A 17,010-nucleotide genomic window follows, 5' to 3' on the forward strand; every position below is an offset into this window, starting at 1 on the left:
CCATGTTAACTCCATACTCATTGGGGAAGTTTTTTGTTTTAATACGAGGAACCAGTCAGAGACCAACACATGGCCTTCCTTGTGCCACACAGGGAATGCGGAAGGCTAGAACTGCCCCAGAACATTTGCACATTTCTAATGTGAGCATTTCTAGCAGAAAACCACAGTGCTGCACAGACAGATAACACAAAAGTTACGTACTGCAGTTATCAGATTAGGCTGATAAACAGCCCCATGTAGCCAAATGAAAAAGATGATATGAGTGGCCCACAATTTTAAAATAACTATTAACAACTATATGCCTAGTTATTAAGAGAAAGGAAAAAATACTTGTCCTGTCATCGCTTTGAGTATGTTTTGCCAGTGCTTTTATTTGGGCCCCATCTTGGGGTTGCGATCTTGCTTCCTACAGAGGAAGGTTGAGCTTTTGCTCCTGAAGGACCTGATTTCCTTAAATACTGGCCACCTATTTTGCCTGTGAAGACAAAATACAGATCGTTATTGCAAGCACATCTAGTCCCAGTCTTGAATTTTATCTACCATTTTGATGCTCAAGATATATTAAGCCTGAATGACTGATACTAGCAACTAGAAGCTGGCAGACATCCAGTCTGAGGTGTGTCTCATATCAGGAGTGGTAGGACTAAATGGTCAGGGTCCCTCTTCTATCTAGGAAATTGCTCTGGAGCTCTAGCTGTATCCAAGCAGGATTTAAGTTCCTTCTACGTTTCGAAATTCTAAGCAGCAGCAAATTAACTAGCATTCTTATTAGCAAGTAGAAACAACAAAGCTGAAGACAGATATGATTGTAGGTCCAGTTCAAGACTGGAAACTGTTGAGTTTAACCACATTCACTTATGACAGCTGAAAGGGACAGTTCAACAGTTCTTTCCAGAAACTTGGAGTAGTTGTGAAACACAGATATGAGCAAAGCAAGTATCAGACAGAGGAGGTTAACTCTAGCAGCAACCTGAACATGCAGCAGACTAAAGAACTCTGAACAAAGTCTGAAGGAGGAAAGGTTTTGGATGTTACTTGCGAAAAGAGTTTTGGTGCTGCAGGCAGCTGTGCTGGGTTTGACTAGGATAGAGTTAATTTTCTTCAAGGTAGCTAGTATGGGCTGTGATTTGGATTTGTGCTGGAAACAGTGTTTGTAACACAGGGACGTTTTTGTTATTGCTGAGCAGGGCTTACACACAGTCAAGGCCTTTTCTGCCTCTCACCCCACCCCAGCAGAGAGTGGTCTTAGGATGCACAAGGAGTTGGGAGGGGACACAGCCAGGACAGCTGACCCCAGTGACCCAAGGGATATCCCATACCGTATGACGTCATGCTCAGCATATAGAGCTGGAGGAAGAAGAAGGAAGGGGGGGACCTTCAGAGTTGTGTTCCCAAGTCACCGTTCTGTGTGATGGAGCCCTGCTTTCCTGGAGATGGCTGAACACCTGCCTGCTCGCCCATACGAAGTGGGGAATGAATTCCTTGGTTTGTTTTGCTCGCATGCACGGCTTTTTTTTCCCCTGTTAAACTGTCTTTATCTCAACCCACGAGTTTTCCCACTTTTACCCTTCTGATTCTCTCCACCATTCCACAGAGGGGGGAGTGAGTGAGCAGCTGGGTGGGGCTTAGTTGCTGGGGTTAAACCACGAAAATAGCTTGTTTGTTTAACTTCTGTGTTCAGAAAATAAAAGGATTGTGCATGTGCTTCATAAATAAAGATGACTGTTAAAAAAACCACAACAAACCACCTGACATCAGAATCAATTTCTTTTTGTTGGTGAAGAAGCTGCACAATCATAAATTCTGCCTAGCTCCTGGGTCTGAACTGAAAAGGAAAACCAGTACACAGCACTAACTATTCAATTCATCTTGTAGTTAGGATTAGACTAGCATCCTCTGATTGGACATTAAAAGCTAAATCAGGCTTTTGGTTCTCTGTGGCAACATTCAGGAGCTCTTCAGAACGTCAGCCGTTTAGTATCACCACTGATTGTTCTATTCATGGTCATAATATTACGTAGAAAAAACCCCTGAACTGATCAAATTATCAAATATGCCAGTATCCCCAATCAACTTAGCTAATGCCCTCGTTTTGAAATTATTGTTATTGAATGATTTTAAGAATTTGCTCCCTAAGTACACTGTAGTCTATACCACCCTAAGAAATATCAATTAGGTTACACGAATGCAAAAAACGTGTTGAGCAAGTCGTTAAGAGCCAGCTTGCTCTCGAGGATGAAATACTTTTCTTAAGTAAAGGCAACATAGTAAAAAGCGTAATCATTATTACTATAAAATAGTATCTTACCAGGCTGCACCAGAAGAGTTTTATTTATTGTGTGTAACCTCCGTTGATTCATTTTACAGCTATCTTTGCCCATTAGGTGAAATTTCCAGGCCTAAAGTCAATTAAAAAGGAGTAATATTACAATACCAGCAAAATTAGCCAATGTTTTACCTAGTCACTATGTATGCACATATACTTTTTAAAACATGGGGAAAATGAGAGCTGTATACAGACTTTATGGCAATAGCATTTTAATCTGCTCACTCATAAAAGCATGAGCACCTCATGACTTACTAAGTGAAACAGAAATTAGTAGATCCATTTTTTTAATATAATTTAAAAGGCAGATCACAATAAAAAACCCCAGCCAGATCCTAGAAATTAAGAGCGAGTGATATTTGTTTTGTGTTTTAAAATTTCCTAATTAACAACTGAGTTCACATGAGGAAAAAAACAATGTACAAATAACACGGAAAGTCTTTTAATCTATATATATTTTAAACTGAAAAAATGTGGGCATAACTACAAGGCTATGATAACAGTTAAAGCATTCATCAACCGGAAGGAGTAGCAGCTATTATTACAAAAAACCATGACAGCCTCCTCAAACTAGAGGCTATGTGAAGTCTGTTACTTACAAGAATAATTTCGGCAGAAGCAAGGAAAAAACCAAAACAACCTAACATATCCAAACAAATGTTTTTTGGTTACAATATTTTCTGAGCTCCTCACACTGGGCAAAGCAAAAAGGATTTAGAAAAAACTTGGTTTTGAGAACAGAAGCACTACTCAACAGTGCCATTAAAAGGAAGAAAATTACATAGATTACATATCAGCCATTGACATTTAACTGTGTCTAATACTCTATACTGAGTTGCTCGCTGCCTCCTAGATAGTCTTTTTCTGAAAACTCAATCATACACAGAACTAGTTAAATATGATCGTAATGTAGTGTTAGAGGATTCATGTAAAAGACTGAAACAGATATGTTAAGTATTTTCTGAACAAATCACTTTTTATACAATACCAATACATATTTTCAATTGCTGAAAGCACATTTTGGAGCTGGCATGTCAGAGATTTCATAGCATTAGGCAGTTACAGGGAACAGCATGTAGAAACTAGAGAGAGGCCATCTCAACGCTCTTGACAATTATAGTAGTTCTTGCTTACTTTCTTCACGTCAATTTTTTTTCTTATACCCAAATCAACAATACCTTAATCCTGAATGCCTTGTTGGATGTGCTCGGTCCTGCTGCAGGATTTTAAGTTGCATAATGTCACTTCAAACACTAGGGCTAACAAGTGAACTCACAGAATCTGGTAGTACTTGGGAATTTGGAAAGCTATAAGGTGTATAGCTGCCTATGCAGGAGGAGAAAGACCGACACTGAATAGCCTGTAGCCCTGTGGTTCCCATATACACCTTTAAAGGTAGAAAACTTAGGTTCAAGTATGGTTCCCAGACTGTGAGATAGCCATTATAGACCCTGGCAATAATCCAGGCAAGTTCTTAAGTTGCTGGGTATAAGCCAGTGTTAGAAGAGGACACGAATTCAGTCCCAGTGACATAACAACATCAGACTAGTCTGGAAGGCAGTCTTACCTCCTCTCCTGGGGAAAAGTTGTCATGGCACAACGGGCAATGGTTTGCCACATTTTCTGGTTTGGCAGCTGAAATGATTAGAAAAACAGTGTAAGAATTGCAAAGACAGGCTAATTTCAAATACAAGAAGAGAACTTGCACAACAAAGAGCACAAAACTACCCCATGGCTAAACCAGCTCCTACCCTATTATCATTAACTGCTCTCAAGGAAGTCCCACGTTTCACCGTCTACATCAAAACAAAATCTAAAGGAACGATAGGGCTTAATCAACAAGGATGTGGCAGAGGCTTTCTGTTCTCCTTACTCATCCTTCCCACATACATTCATAGAAGTGAAGCATTTCAAGCACTGAGAAAACTCAGGAGTTTATTCCAAGTCTTCCCTCCTGAGGATTTACTTGTATTTCTAAATCCACAGTAGAGTACCTAAATCAAAGTGGTCTGACTTGCCAAAGAATCACAGTATTTGAAAGTCTGACTGACTTGACCTTTAAAGTTCAAACTTCCTGTTCAAAACTACTCACAATTGCAAGTCTTGCTCTTAATATGTTTGGGCAACTCATCTTTTGGAAGGGCCTCGCTGCATCGTTGACATTTCCCAAAGCTGTCCTTTTTATCACAATCAGTCAACAAGTGCTCTGTCAGGCTTGCTATTTCCACCACCTGCAACAGAGCAAGAGGCACCCAAGAAGATTTGTACTGTACGGAGTAAATAAGGATAGTATTAAAAAAACTGCTTATGTGATTTTTGGAAGTTAAATCTCACTTTCCAAAATGACAAAGGGAAAATGAAATTTTAGTCCAGTTATTAATACAATCTATAATGCTGCTCTTTTTGAAAAGCACTACCCAAGATCACATAGTTGTGTTCAGAATTCATCTAGCTTAGCGTTAAATATCTTATAGCACCTTAAAACTGAAATAACAACAGTTAATGCCTTGTAGTAGCTCTAGAAAGTTTATGCCTAACCTGTTTACAGTGCTCACATGTAGTTAACATAGGGCAGTGTTGCCAGTAATGGAGATCCAGTCCTTCCTCTGTGAAGGATTTGTCCCGTTCACCACAAAAAATACATAAGCTAGGAAAAAAAAATACAAACATTAGTAACATCACAGAGTGAAATGGATGAACTCTGTTTCTTCTGTTAGAAACTATTCTGACAAATGGCTGACATCTTGGTACACCTTATTTTCCCTATATAGTGCTGACCTTAAGATAGGGCATGAAGAGATACTATTATACAATTTATGGTAAATACAACCGTAAAGCATTTGTTTATATAGAAAGACATAATTCCACAAAAGCAGTGAGAACAGCTTTTTGAAACTGGCTTTCATGGCTCCAGAATTTTCAAATGCTTTCTCTATGCCCTTATCCTACAATACACGTGAAAGCCACGAGGTATCCTCATCTTATTTCATACTGGCTCTTGAACATTAAACTCTTGCAATTTCTTATTCCACAAGCAACTACTCAGAAAAAAAGTTCAAGGTCACACTATCCAAGAACTTAAAAAATCAACATCCAGGATTGCCTGGTGATAATTCCAAATCTGTTAGAAGAGATTTTCTTTTTCATTGTTTCAATGCTGAAGGTATTAGCTTTGCTCTACTGGAAAAATATTACTAATGTTATTAGCTTGCAGGTTATACCAAGTACTCAAGGTGGTTGGAAGCTGCTCATCTAACTTACTTATCCAAGTAATCTGCAATAGAGGAATGATCATCTGGAATCTCTTCTGCTGCTGCAGGCTGTGGGCTTTCGTTTACCTGGTAACCTGTAAAAAGAGAACTATTAAAACCAAAATGGCATTTTAATTCATTTTTGTGCATGCCTAGAAATACTGCTTCTCCAGATCTTAACAGCAAAAAAAAAAAAAAAGCAAAACAAAAACCTAACAGAAGCATACCACTGCCATATTGGTAAACAAGCACTGAAAGACAACCTACCTATAAGGCAGTTGGGAAACTATTGGTTTAGTGATCTACAACAGTAAAACATTTTAGTGATTTTTTTTTTTTTTTTTTTTTAAACACATGTAGTAGATGATCTGCCTCAGGCTGGGGAGAAATCTAAAATGGATTCAAGCCAAGCCATGCTATTTCTCATTAGAAATTAACTGGTCAGTTGATGGTAAATTTTCTTTCATGAACTTAATGGTTACCCGTATGGCAGGTTAAGACTCAGACAATCTGAAGCACTCTGGCATGTTTTTAACTGAGATAAGTCAATAATCTATTAAGCATCTAGAGAGTTTCAAAGACATCTTGAAATATCTCTACATTTCTTAATACTATACCTTGATTCTTTGGCTTCTGAAAATCAGATTCTTTCTCCTATTGAACAAAGAAATTTAAGTCAGAAATCTGCTTAATGACTGCGATGCTTGCGAGGGAGAAAGAGAACAGATTATATTCTGATTTTTCTTTGGAATCAAAAGCTTAGGAGCAGAGCCAATGAATTACAATGTTTGTGCTTCTGGTCCTCCAGCAAATCTCTCAGGTATTGAGGCAGCAATCTTCTGCGGATGGAAAACTAGTCCTACTTCCTGGCATTAGGGTAGCTGACTACCTTTCTAAGGTTCAGAAATAAAACTTAATGGATGTGCAGTACAGCATGCTTCTGGAGGGCCTTGATGCACTCAGTACAATTCCTATACTCTAGCTGGTACAGAACATTTAGACTTGTAGAAACACTCACATTTACCATACGATAGACAAAACTGTTACAAAAAAGAATCCAAATTTTATAAAATTTTATACTATGTTAGGAAATGCAACCCCCCAGGTTTTAAGCTCGACTGCTGAGGAGGAAAGTCAGTTAGTATACGTCATGGAGTCTCTGTTGCTATTTGGTGGGGTTTTTTTTGTTGTTGTTCATAATGAGATAACAGTACTGTTAATTATCTAAGCCTGTGATACCTGAGGAAAAAAGGATTTTAGAAAAAAAGAAAAAAAGAAAAAATCAAAACTCAAACACCCCTAACCTTTCCAGCTTGAAATTCTGCTTGCATCTCCTCTAAAGCTGCCCGCTGACCTTGCAAAACTTTTATGTCTTCCTTCTTCTGTTTCTCTGCTTCTTCTGTTGCTGCCTTTCTCTGTGCCTGTCAAGAAATACTCTTTCAGTTACAAAAGTTTTTGAACTATCGATCATATAGAAGAGATTGCAAAACACATCAGCATAGAACCAATGGTCAATGGAGTACAAGAAACATCCTGCTCAGTTAAATGATTGGTCTGTTACAGTAACAACTCCCTCCCCCCAAATTCCTCTGTACCACCTGAAAGAAACACATAGCATTTCCTCTGTGCTTACTGTTTTCCAAGGTTAGCCAGCATAAAATAGTATATGTGTATTTTCCAAAATGATTGTGCATTATTTCAGAAGTACCATCTCTGTATTCTTAGTAGGCTTTCTTTGTAAGAGTACATGTAATAAACTGAACACCAGCTTTTTACACTAAGTAATGTTAATAACACACCCTAAGATACTCTGCTGCATGTGTCATTCAATGTCTAATATAGATATGAAATCAGTATATTGCTTAGTTGAATGCAATGTTTAAAGTAGCTACATATATTCTACAATCTTATTACGTACCCTAATTTCAGCTTCAGAAAGTTTACCATCTATTTTAGTAAATCCATCAAAGAGTGTTTTATAGAGAACAGTCTTGCGAATGCTTGCATCATCTGGAGGAAGATATTCCAGTATAGCAGCCTTGTGCTTCCTGTACATATCAAAGATAATCCGCAACGCTACATCACGAACTTCACTAACTCTGTGTTCCAAAGCTCCAGTTGCAAACTGAAAATAATAATTAAAAAAATTTATGCCTCTCTTTTCCCACATGTTTTTTAAGGACTTGTTTATTAGTCTAAGACAATTATTTCACTGCAGTGGGAGAAATCTTCATACAGACAAGTTTTTGCAAACACTTTTTGAGCCACTGATTCTTTTTTCCCCTTGTATTGGCATCTTGCTTCCTCGCAAAGTTGTGTGTTGTCACTTCCAAGAGCCTCAAACTCCCTTCAGTAATTCACCACTACTCCAAAACAGATAGACAAGCCCCAATAAAACAGCAGCAGAAAAAACCTGATGTGCTGTAAACTGACTCCTACCTTCATGACATTGCTGATGGTAAACCCAGAGTTTTCCATGCCCGTGTCTTTCAAGAGGCATTCCACTAATTCCACTTGACTCCTTGCCAGATGTGTTGGGGAGTTTGGTTTTAATGGTTGAACCAAATGAACTGGAACAATCTGAAGAGGTTTAACTTCACTACACAGTGCCATTTCCTATAAATGTACAGAGAGTCAGTGTGCATATAGGAATGTTAAATGAGGAAAATTAACTGACTTTGGAAAGCAGAGTTATTCTAAATTACCTACAACAAGTTAAGTAAAATTAAATAAGCCCTCCATAAGAAGTCGCTGCTTATTTGTTACTTTAGTAGCCAGAAGTAGCTTCCAAAGGCTTTAAAGAAAGATTATACAGGTGTTTGGTCTTGCTTTTGGCATCAGAGAGAAAGCTACTGAGAAATCGATAAAATCTTAGACATGCTCAAATGAGTAACAGAACTGGACTGTAAGAAACATTTCAAGAAATCGATCTTACACTGAACTATATGAGGAGTTAGGTGAGAAGTGTCACAAAGGATACAAAGCCTTGATACTGCATCAAGATGGATTTCAACAGTGCTTCAAAAGACATATGCCATGTTATCCCTTCTCATTCTATTTTGCAAAGAACCTTAAGGGCTAAATTCTGCTGTTACTCAAAGCTCAATGTTTATTTTCCTTGCGGGTAGCAGAATGTTTAATAACAAAGCATTCCTCCTCCCAGTTCCTGTCAGCTGACGGACACTCAAGCAGAGGATGGTGTCCTGCAGTCCCTCCTCCTGAGGGCCAGATGCAGTTGTCACCAGGTTAGCTGGTCTGTTTTGGACATACTTATTTCTAGAAATATGTGGCACCTTCCCTAGAGAGGTACTTATTCAGGCACGGTATCATCTATTAGCAGCGATACAAAAGAAACACATTTTCCTTCTCTGCAGGCCATATCCTGTCTACAAAAATACATTTGTAACCATTTTCTCATTTCCTTTCTTAGTCAATTACAAAATCCATTATAAACAAGGCAAGCAGTAGTAAAAGTAACCTGTCACCTTTGGGGTTCCAGTAACACACCAGGCCACTTCACACAATAATGCTGTTAAAATTTTAGTTACACCTACAATGAAAGAAAAATCTCCTTCCATGTGTGGATGCGAGCAAGGATAAATAACCTAGAGCCAGTGACTCACTCTGCTCCTGGGACTGAATTAACATATTTTCACACAGAACTACTGTTCTTTCTTCTAAATTCTACTGGAAAAGAGAGCCTGTAGTCCTCTAGCAGCTATTCACAGCTGCTATTTGTCAGCATTGAGCAAGGAATGGACTGTGTATTTTAAAATGGGCATCTTTTTTATGCTTTTGCTAAGCTGACTTTCAAAAGTTGACTGTCAAAAATGCAATCAAATTGCAGCACGGTCTGAACAGTATGTTGTACTTTCTTGCTCTCGTTTCTGTAGATCACTTGCAACAAAGAAGAATGCAAGAGTCACACCCTTCTTGCATTTGCAGCAGCTGGGATCTCCCCTCACTGTCACCCACAACAAAGGTGACAAATACATGGCTAGAAAAAACACTGCAAAGATACTAAGTTGGTTCTTCCACTTTGCCTTCCATATAAGGTGTAATCCTTTACAGCAGCAAACTGTGGTCTCAAAGTCAAGTCTGATTAGATGTTATCCACCTGTAAGCTCTGTAATGTTCTTAATGCAAATAAGAACACAACTGTAATTTGAAGAAAAACACCTACCTGAATAAAGTTAAAAGCCACAAGGCGAAGACGGGATGAAGAGTCTCCTGTTCTAGAAAGCAAATTTGGAAGTGTTTTTTCCACACAATAAGAAGTTTCTACTTTTCCTAGTTTATGTTTTGGTATATATTGAGTAATGATCATTTTCAAAAGTTTCAGAGAAGCTTGAAAAACCTAAGTTAAAAAGAAAAAGGAAACACTGCACAAAAATACCACACAGATCCCTGTTTTCAGACAATACTGTAAAATCTTTTCTGTAGTTCTAAAGAACAGCAGCAATAGGAATCTAGAATTATAGTAACACCCTTAATGGAAGCTACTTCAGATATCTCTTTTCCAGAAAATGTGTTGCTAAGGCTTAGGTGAAAGGCTTCAGGATTTGTTTTGTAAAGAGTAATACAGTTTTTATTTTTTTTCCTTTTCTTCTTGTTTAAGGCATATTTGAAGCCGAAGTCTCTTTAGGCTAACTGTAGTCTCTCAAGTTGGAAAGTAAAAGTTACTCCATTGCTGTATTTCATCTTTACAAAAAAAAAAAAAAGGCAAAAAAAAAGCTCAACTGCACTATGCATTTACTGCGTCAGCAGTTGTTTCTTAAGCTCATTACTCACATTATTTTCCATGCTGCTGAATGCCAGACATTGCCCAGTCCTTGATCCTAGCTAAAAGCTGACATTCCAGTTGTTTTGGGGTTCTGGTTTTTTGTTTCAGTTTTTGTTGTTGTTGTTTTTAAACTTACTCAACAGTAATTTTACAAACTATTTGTTTGAAGTATCTTAACCACATGGTTCTACAATTTTGGCTGCTAGTTCTTCACTGGAGTATTTCTTATCAAACATATCACAACTTACTGAAGACACTATGTCTTTGATGGCTTTCCTTACAAGAAAAATGGCAGCCCTCAGCATGTTCTTTAAATCATCCTTTGGAGCGTTTACTGACATTTCCATCAGCTTCTTATACACAGCTAGTAACGCATCTTCTCGATATGACCAAGTTTTGGAATACGCTCCTGAAACCTGAACACAGAATGAGTTTCTCTCTTAAAAGGTCAATACTGATATTTCAATATTTATTCAACATTTACATACAGAAACAGCCTCAAAGGAACATATGAACTTAAGCATGAAATCCCCAGGTGTTTCCTGCAGGAATCTGGCTTTTATTAAAAGCACATATTTTTGAAAAATAATGAGTAAAATGGATTAACAGGTCAGGCTCAAGGAACCATTTCAGGCACAGTAATGGTTTCTCTCCCTGCAAAAGACGGTCTCAAGTTACGGGTATTCTGGCAGGGTCTGTACCCTACTGCAGTCTACCGGACACTATCTGTTTAATAGCTTATCAAGTAATCAATCATAAAAGCTACAGCGTCATATAAACATTGAAAACGGGCACCCATATATCCAATGTCAAATTTTAATCTCAGATTTTTAAGCAACAGCTCTGAACCTGTAAAAATCATATCAGTAGGTCTTTGTTGACAGAGCGCATATCAAATCAACTCAACACAGATCATAATAATCGATGTGTTTATTTTGTTATTCTTTACCAAAGCTTCTCCAAAGACTTCAGTAGCAGGGCTGGCCTCCCTCAGTGCCTTCTCGGTTAATGGTTCTGGTTCCCCAGTAATGCCACTTCTTGGAGTATCATTGATACCTTCTTCAGTCATCTCTGGCTCAAGGTACGCAATTGCTTCATCAGACTGTTTACAGATAGCTGGAAGAGGTCTCTCATCATAAGGTAAGAACTCAACCTAACAGAAGATAAAATTTTCTATTCTAGAAATGACTTAGACATGAAGTTGTTTCATCACTAATTGGATTCACCTCAATGCATTTTTTTCCCCCCATCAAAGCAGTTACCGCTTTACAATTAAGTACAGATGTTGAAGTTCCCATTATAACATCATGAAGAAATGGAATCAGTGCCTGTGATTATTGTCTATAGAATACAATAAAATACATACAAAATGCCTTTTGTGGAAATGCATGCATCTACAGAAGAAATCATCTGTTGACAGGAAGCCAGCAAGTCATAAAGCTTTATTTATTAAATTATTTTAACTCACCATCCCGTTAAGAGAGAATATTAGTGCTACTAGAGTCAATGCAAGTGTTCCTTAGCTTTGCCAAAAACTGGAGCAGCAAAACCTCAAGATCAAGCTAACTAGATACCATGATTTTCTTCCTCTCTTTAGACGTGACACCAAGACTCTTACTCTACAACAACATTCCAAGAAATTCCCTTGCCGCTGGAGATTTATCTAACATGATCTCTAACAAGGAGATTTGTTATGCTATTCATGGAGCAAGAAGAATTCAGCTTCCAATATATTTGCTCTGTGACCCTGATTAGTCATTTAATGTCTATTTGCTTCCCTTCATGTATTTGTAAATCAGGCATAATCCCTTTTTGCCTCAATCTCATTGAACATTTCTAAAAGCTTCCAAAGAAATTCAGGAAAGAGAAAGGCCAACGATTAGATGGGCATGGCGCAGCAATACAGTCAATTTCAGGTACTATATAAGCCATGAGAATAACCACAAAAAGACCTTGTTGTTTTGGAAGGCTGAATACAAGATAATTTGCTCTGATAGATTTCTGTGGTAACAGAGGTACACTACTCACATTTTCTTTGGGAAACACTTCCTCAAAGGTTGTGGGATGAGTCACAGGAGGAGGAGGGGACTGATGGGGTGACTGATGGGGAACAACAGGCTCAGCAGACATGGGATCTGCTGACTTCTTTTCCAGCAAAGGCTCTGCTCTGCATGGCTCTCCTTTTTGCGGTTCTGTGTGCTCACAAGGAGGTGAATTTGTAGCTTTTGTGCGCTGAGGATTGTCAGTATAAATCATAGGCTCCAAAGGCAATGCAGGTGTGTTTTGAATCTGAGAAAGGGAAGGAGATATTGTAAAGCAAGGCTAACAATGTGCAAAACCAGAGTTAGTACAGCTACAGCTCTGATGGTCAGCAAGATTCTGGTGCTTTCAAGTAAATATCAGACCTCAACTCACACACATGTAATCGTTTCCACTGGATGCAGCTTTATGAATCAATCAGGAAATAATTCTGTGTGGATGCGTGTGTGGAGAGATAATAAAGCTTCTTGTTCTGACAACAATATAAAACTTCAGTATCTTGTGACATTAATTCTGTATGGTTAGCCTTGATGCCAGCATAAGCCTGTTCTACTCCTTCAAAATATGAGCAAGTGCCTTATTAATTTGGATTGGGTAGACCTGAAATTATGCAAAACATTCAGGATTCTAATTTCATTTGCTTGAGACCTTAATAGTTTAATGTAACGTAATTTATGGAGCATGTTCATAAAATGCCACGTGCAAGTCTTTGGTTAGGGAAAGCCACAATCCAAATAGAAAATTTAAAATCCTTATGTAATTGTCATAAAATACCTGTATAACAACTCTTATTCTTTGAATTTATTTTGGTTGCTATATCATTTCTATTTACAATACCCACATGATAAAGCCTCCTGAACTAGGAATAACAGTACCCACCATCAGCTCTGCATCCAGAAGGTTGTGGAGCTCCAGTTGCTCATACACCTTCACGCGGTATGCTTCCATTTGCTGTTTCTTCTTTTCAGCAAGATCATAATCCTCTTTCTCTACAGCGCAGCACTTTTCTACCTCATACCGTCCAAGTCGTTCCCCTACCTAGAAGGTGGTATAACAGGCTACCTTGGAATCACGTTACTGTACATATATATACATGTCAGTATTTGCAGCCAAGCTGTTAAATCAAGCTATCTGATTTAAAAATTACTATTTTGAAAATATACCGGAAATCATTATGATTCCACGTGAACGCTGGGGTCCCTGATGGACCACTGGAACACTGTTCGGCTTGAGATAAAGAGTCTTTCAACAATACCTTTTGGAAGTCTGCAATAGCTTGCTTGAGTTTCTTGGCATAATCATAGCATTCATGATGGACAGCTTCACGCTTCTTCTCATCCAGTCTACGTATTATCTGAGCAATTTCTGGATCTTGGTACATGTCAAAAGCCAAATCATCCAGAGGTGAAATGGAATCAGGTTTCCTGAAGATATAAAATGAATAAACTAAACTTTCAGTTAATCCAAAATAAACAAGGCTGAGAGTATGTCTTGCCTTTTCACGAGCAGGGAACTAACAAAATACAGAGACTGAGAACTACTTTAGACTGAGTAGACGTTTTGCCAGGGCATATGCAATATGCAAAAGAACATCCTTACCAAAGGTAAGTTCCATCTAAGGCGGGACCATCTGATTTAATTCCTAAGTAGTGGTCTATCAGCTTATCTCTGGAAGGCTTTGTAAAGGGGGAAAAAAAAATAAATCTTAATGCACATTCATTGACATCAAGCCTGTGTTCAGGACAGAAGTCTGACTTGCCACAATCAACATAAGCTATGCAACTTATGTTTTGGGGCATATTGAAACAAGAGAATTTGGAGAGGCTGAAAATGCAAATGTTCCAATTGATTATGTTTTATTTTTTGTATCTGCATATTAGGCTCAATTTTTGAGAACTTTCTTGTTTCAACATAACATTAAAAAAAAAATAAAATCAATACATGGCAGCTCTGCTACAGCACCGAACTAGCAGAAGAAAGATGCATTCCATTACCCCAAGAACTCTGTAACTGAACATGTGTAGCAACAGTAAAAAGACAGAGAAGCTTTGCACTTACAGTATTATTGCTGTCATTACTGTAGTCTGCTGGATCTCCAATAATGTTTACAGCTACTAGGGCAACCTGGGATAGATGTAAAGAAAATGTAAATGCATAAGGTCATTACTTTTTCCATATCTTCTGAAAACTGAAACAAAAAAAAATAGGACCTGTGGTCTGCAGGGTGGTATGGAAGCAAAGCAAAGCACTAAGTGCTAAATGTACTTCATGCTTCATTAAAAATTTATTACCGAATCTATAGACCACATTGTACAGTCATCAATTCTTCCTTTTTCTGGTCCAGGATGGAAGTGAAAAGAGTCACTGCAGAATTGAGGCAGATATTTGCTTTTTCTGTATGAGGATGGCTGTACAACACCTTCCCTTAATGCCACATCAGACCCTAAGGACTAAGAGTGGCTTTGTAGCGAATGCAAAGCTGGTCTCAGAGGAAGTACTCTGTTTTCAGCACAGAGCCTGCTGTGCAGTCTAAAGTCAGAATGAAAGGCAGTAATGGAACGTGTGCTTGACTGACTTGTTCTGGATAAGTTGCATGCACTTGGTCATGATTCCAAGTCACTTATAACCTCTTATTTGTATTTTCTGTTTTAAAATAAACCAAAAATAAATCCAGGAGCTTTCAACCAACATTTTTAGCTTCTACAAAGCAAGGGACCAGATTTCTATGCCTGTTCTGTACTACTGTAATGTCATCTAGCTTACCAAGTAATGACTTTTAACTCAACTTACCTGACCATATAAGTTGTATTTATTGACATAATTTTTATGGAAAATCAGCTTCAGGTACTGGCCAACTGCATCCATATACACAGATTTTAACTCTCGTGCTTTGAAATCACTCTTTTCATTGTCCGAGAGAGGGACATAACTGAGAAGGAAAGTGTTACAAGTAAGCAGAGGAAACACACAAATCCACAGCTGTATTTTGGCTCCTCAGGTTCGTACTTTGATAGGGTTTAAAACCCCCTCATAACTGAAACAATGCGTGCTGTCATCTGACAAGACTGTTCATCTGCGTCCTGCCTCTTACACCTACGTCTTCAGGTTTGTTACAGATCTAAGCAAGTATGGTATTTCTTTACGGCTTGCAGCACAAATGTGTCAATATTGCATGCAAAGCATAATAAATATTATTTCCTCTTAAAGCCTTTCTGATTAAGGTAATAAAACCATTTAGAGCTTTTTGACTTACCCTAATCTGTGAAACCTCTCTGACTGATAAGGAGCAAAGTATTCAGGCAAGCTTTCACTGATGTAGAACTCAATTTTGCTTGAAATCATGTACTGGTGAGCAAGCAACTGCAATTTTCGTATTCGACACCTCTCCACCAACTGCAGAACAATTTCCTGTGGATACTGACAGAGTCTGAAAACATACACAATTTCTGAATCACCTTTTTAAAGATGACTTCATTTCCAACTTGAGTAACATTTAATTATGAAACTTCCCAAAGTAGTTATACTTTAAGTCAGCATTACAAATATTGTAGAAAGAAACCAAAGAGTAGAGTAGAAACACTTTTCACTTTATTGCATGGATGTGTATGGTAAAGCGCCCACACATATCTAGAAGATGTGCTGAGAAGACCAGATTTTTAATACTAAGTCAAAGCAGTTGCAAACTCCTAAGACTGACAAGAACAAAAATAGTCCCCTTTTTTCTTTTAAAGGACTTTATTTAAATGCAATGCAATGCCTTTAGGTGGTAACCGAGGCGCTTTGTTTTCCCAGAATAAGGATTCCATTGGATTAAAGTAACTTTTTTGGTTTTATAATCAGTTTGGTCTGGGATGTTATAAACTACTCTGATCATGCATGGTACATCTCCAACCCATTTTAAACTCCATGCTTCAGAACTATGCACATTCCTCCCGCTTGCAGTACCTGGGTGATCGCCATCCATTCACTGTTGGTGCATGAACCATCAGCTCTTTTGCGCTGAAGCCTTCTTCGTGTCCCGATGAACTAACAACTATAAAACCGATCTTGTGTGGCATCCTGCAGAAGCGAGCTAGTCAAAGCAACGATGTTTCAAGCTTAAGCTAATCCCTGAAAGGACAATAAAAGAACACTGAAACACTACAGTCAAAGAATTAAATCCTGTGGTCCATCAAGACAGTAGGCAATGACTACAGATCTAAATTTTCTTTAATTAATAGTGGCACCAGAAACCATACCATGTTCTTACAGTGAGCATTTTATTAGTACTTAGTGAAACGAGGGTTTAAGCTAACTTGTATAGCAGTTTGCCAATAAACTGAATTAAATCTGCTGATCTAAGATGGAGCTTGAAACTATGAGTTCCAAAACATGCACAGGCGCGACCTGTACCATCCTCTGTGTGCTTGAGCCAAAGGAAAAAACCAAACAACAAAGAACAAGGTCAATTGAACACCTTTTCACAGCTACGCACATCCCTAGGCTGCTGACAGGGACGGCATAGGAAGGGAGGCAAGACGGGCAGGACAAGCGTCAAAGACCACTGCTACCCCCTCCCCCCGGTGCCGTAGTGGTATTATGGCATTGATTTCGGCCTCATCCCCACAGCC

The 17,010-nt window shown here is 38.4% G+C and overlaps 1 protein-coding gene across 1 annotated transcript; it reads right to left on the reverse strand.

Moving 5' to 3' along the window:
- Positions 1-338: 338 nt before the first annotated feature.
- CEP104 (centrosomal protein 104kDa) lies at positions 339-16,458 on the reverse strand. Its single transcript, XM_009704605.1, has 21 exons — positions 16,346-16,458; positions 15,654-15,827; positions 15,191-15,329; positions 14,459-14,524; positions 14,000-14,076; positions 13,656-13,824; positions 13,280-13,438; positions 12,389-12,649; positions 11,310-11,513; positions 10,609-10,776; positions 9,761-9,934; positions 8,017-8,193; positions 7,496-7,702; positions 6,882-6,998; positions 6,195-6,231; positions 5,588-5,672; positions 4,865-4,973; positions 4,419-4,557; positions 3,894-3,961; positions 2,309-2,399; positions 339-475 (listed from the first exon to the last, which is right to left on the reverse strand). Exons 1-21 carry the CDS (start codon positions 16,456-16,458, stop codon positions 339-341), a joined length of 2,871 nt encoding a protein of 956 aa, XP_009702907.1.
- Positions 16,459-17,010: the final 552 nt, after the last annotated feature.

This window comes from Cariama cristata, unplaced genomic scaffold, assembly GCF_000690535.1.
Source record: "Cariama cristata isolate BGI_N322 unplaced genomic scaffold, ASM69053v1 scaffold42707, whole genome shotgun sequence".
Taxonomy (NCBI): domain Eukaryota; kingdom Metazoa; phylum Chordata; class Aves; order Cariamiformes; family Cariamidae; genus Cariama; species Cariama cristata.

Coding starts and splice junctions, on each gene's coding strand:
- CEP104 (XM_009704605.1), bottom strand. CDS start 16,458: ATGCCACACAAGATCGGTTTTATAGTTGTTAGTTCATCGGGACACGAA. Junction 8,194..9,760: donor TGGCTTTTAACTTTATTCAG/GTAGGTGTTTTT, acceptor GTACATTTATAG/GAAATGGCACTGTGTAGTGA. Junction 6,999..7,495: donor TTTCTGAAGCTGAAATTAGG/GTACGTAATAAG, acceptor ATTTCTTGACAG/GCACAGAGAAAGGCAGCAAC.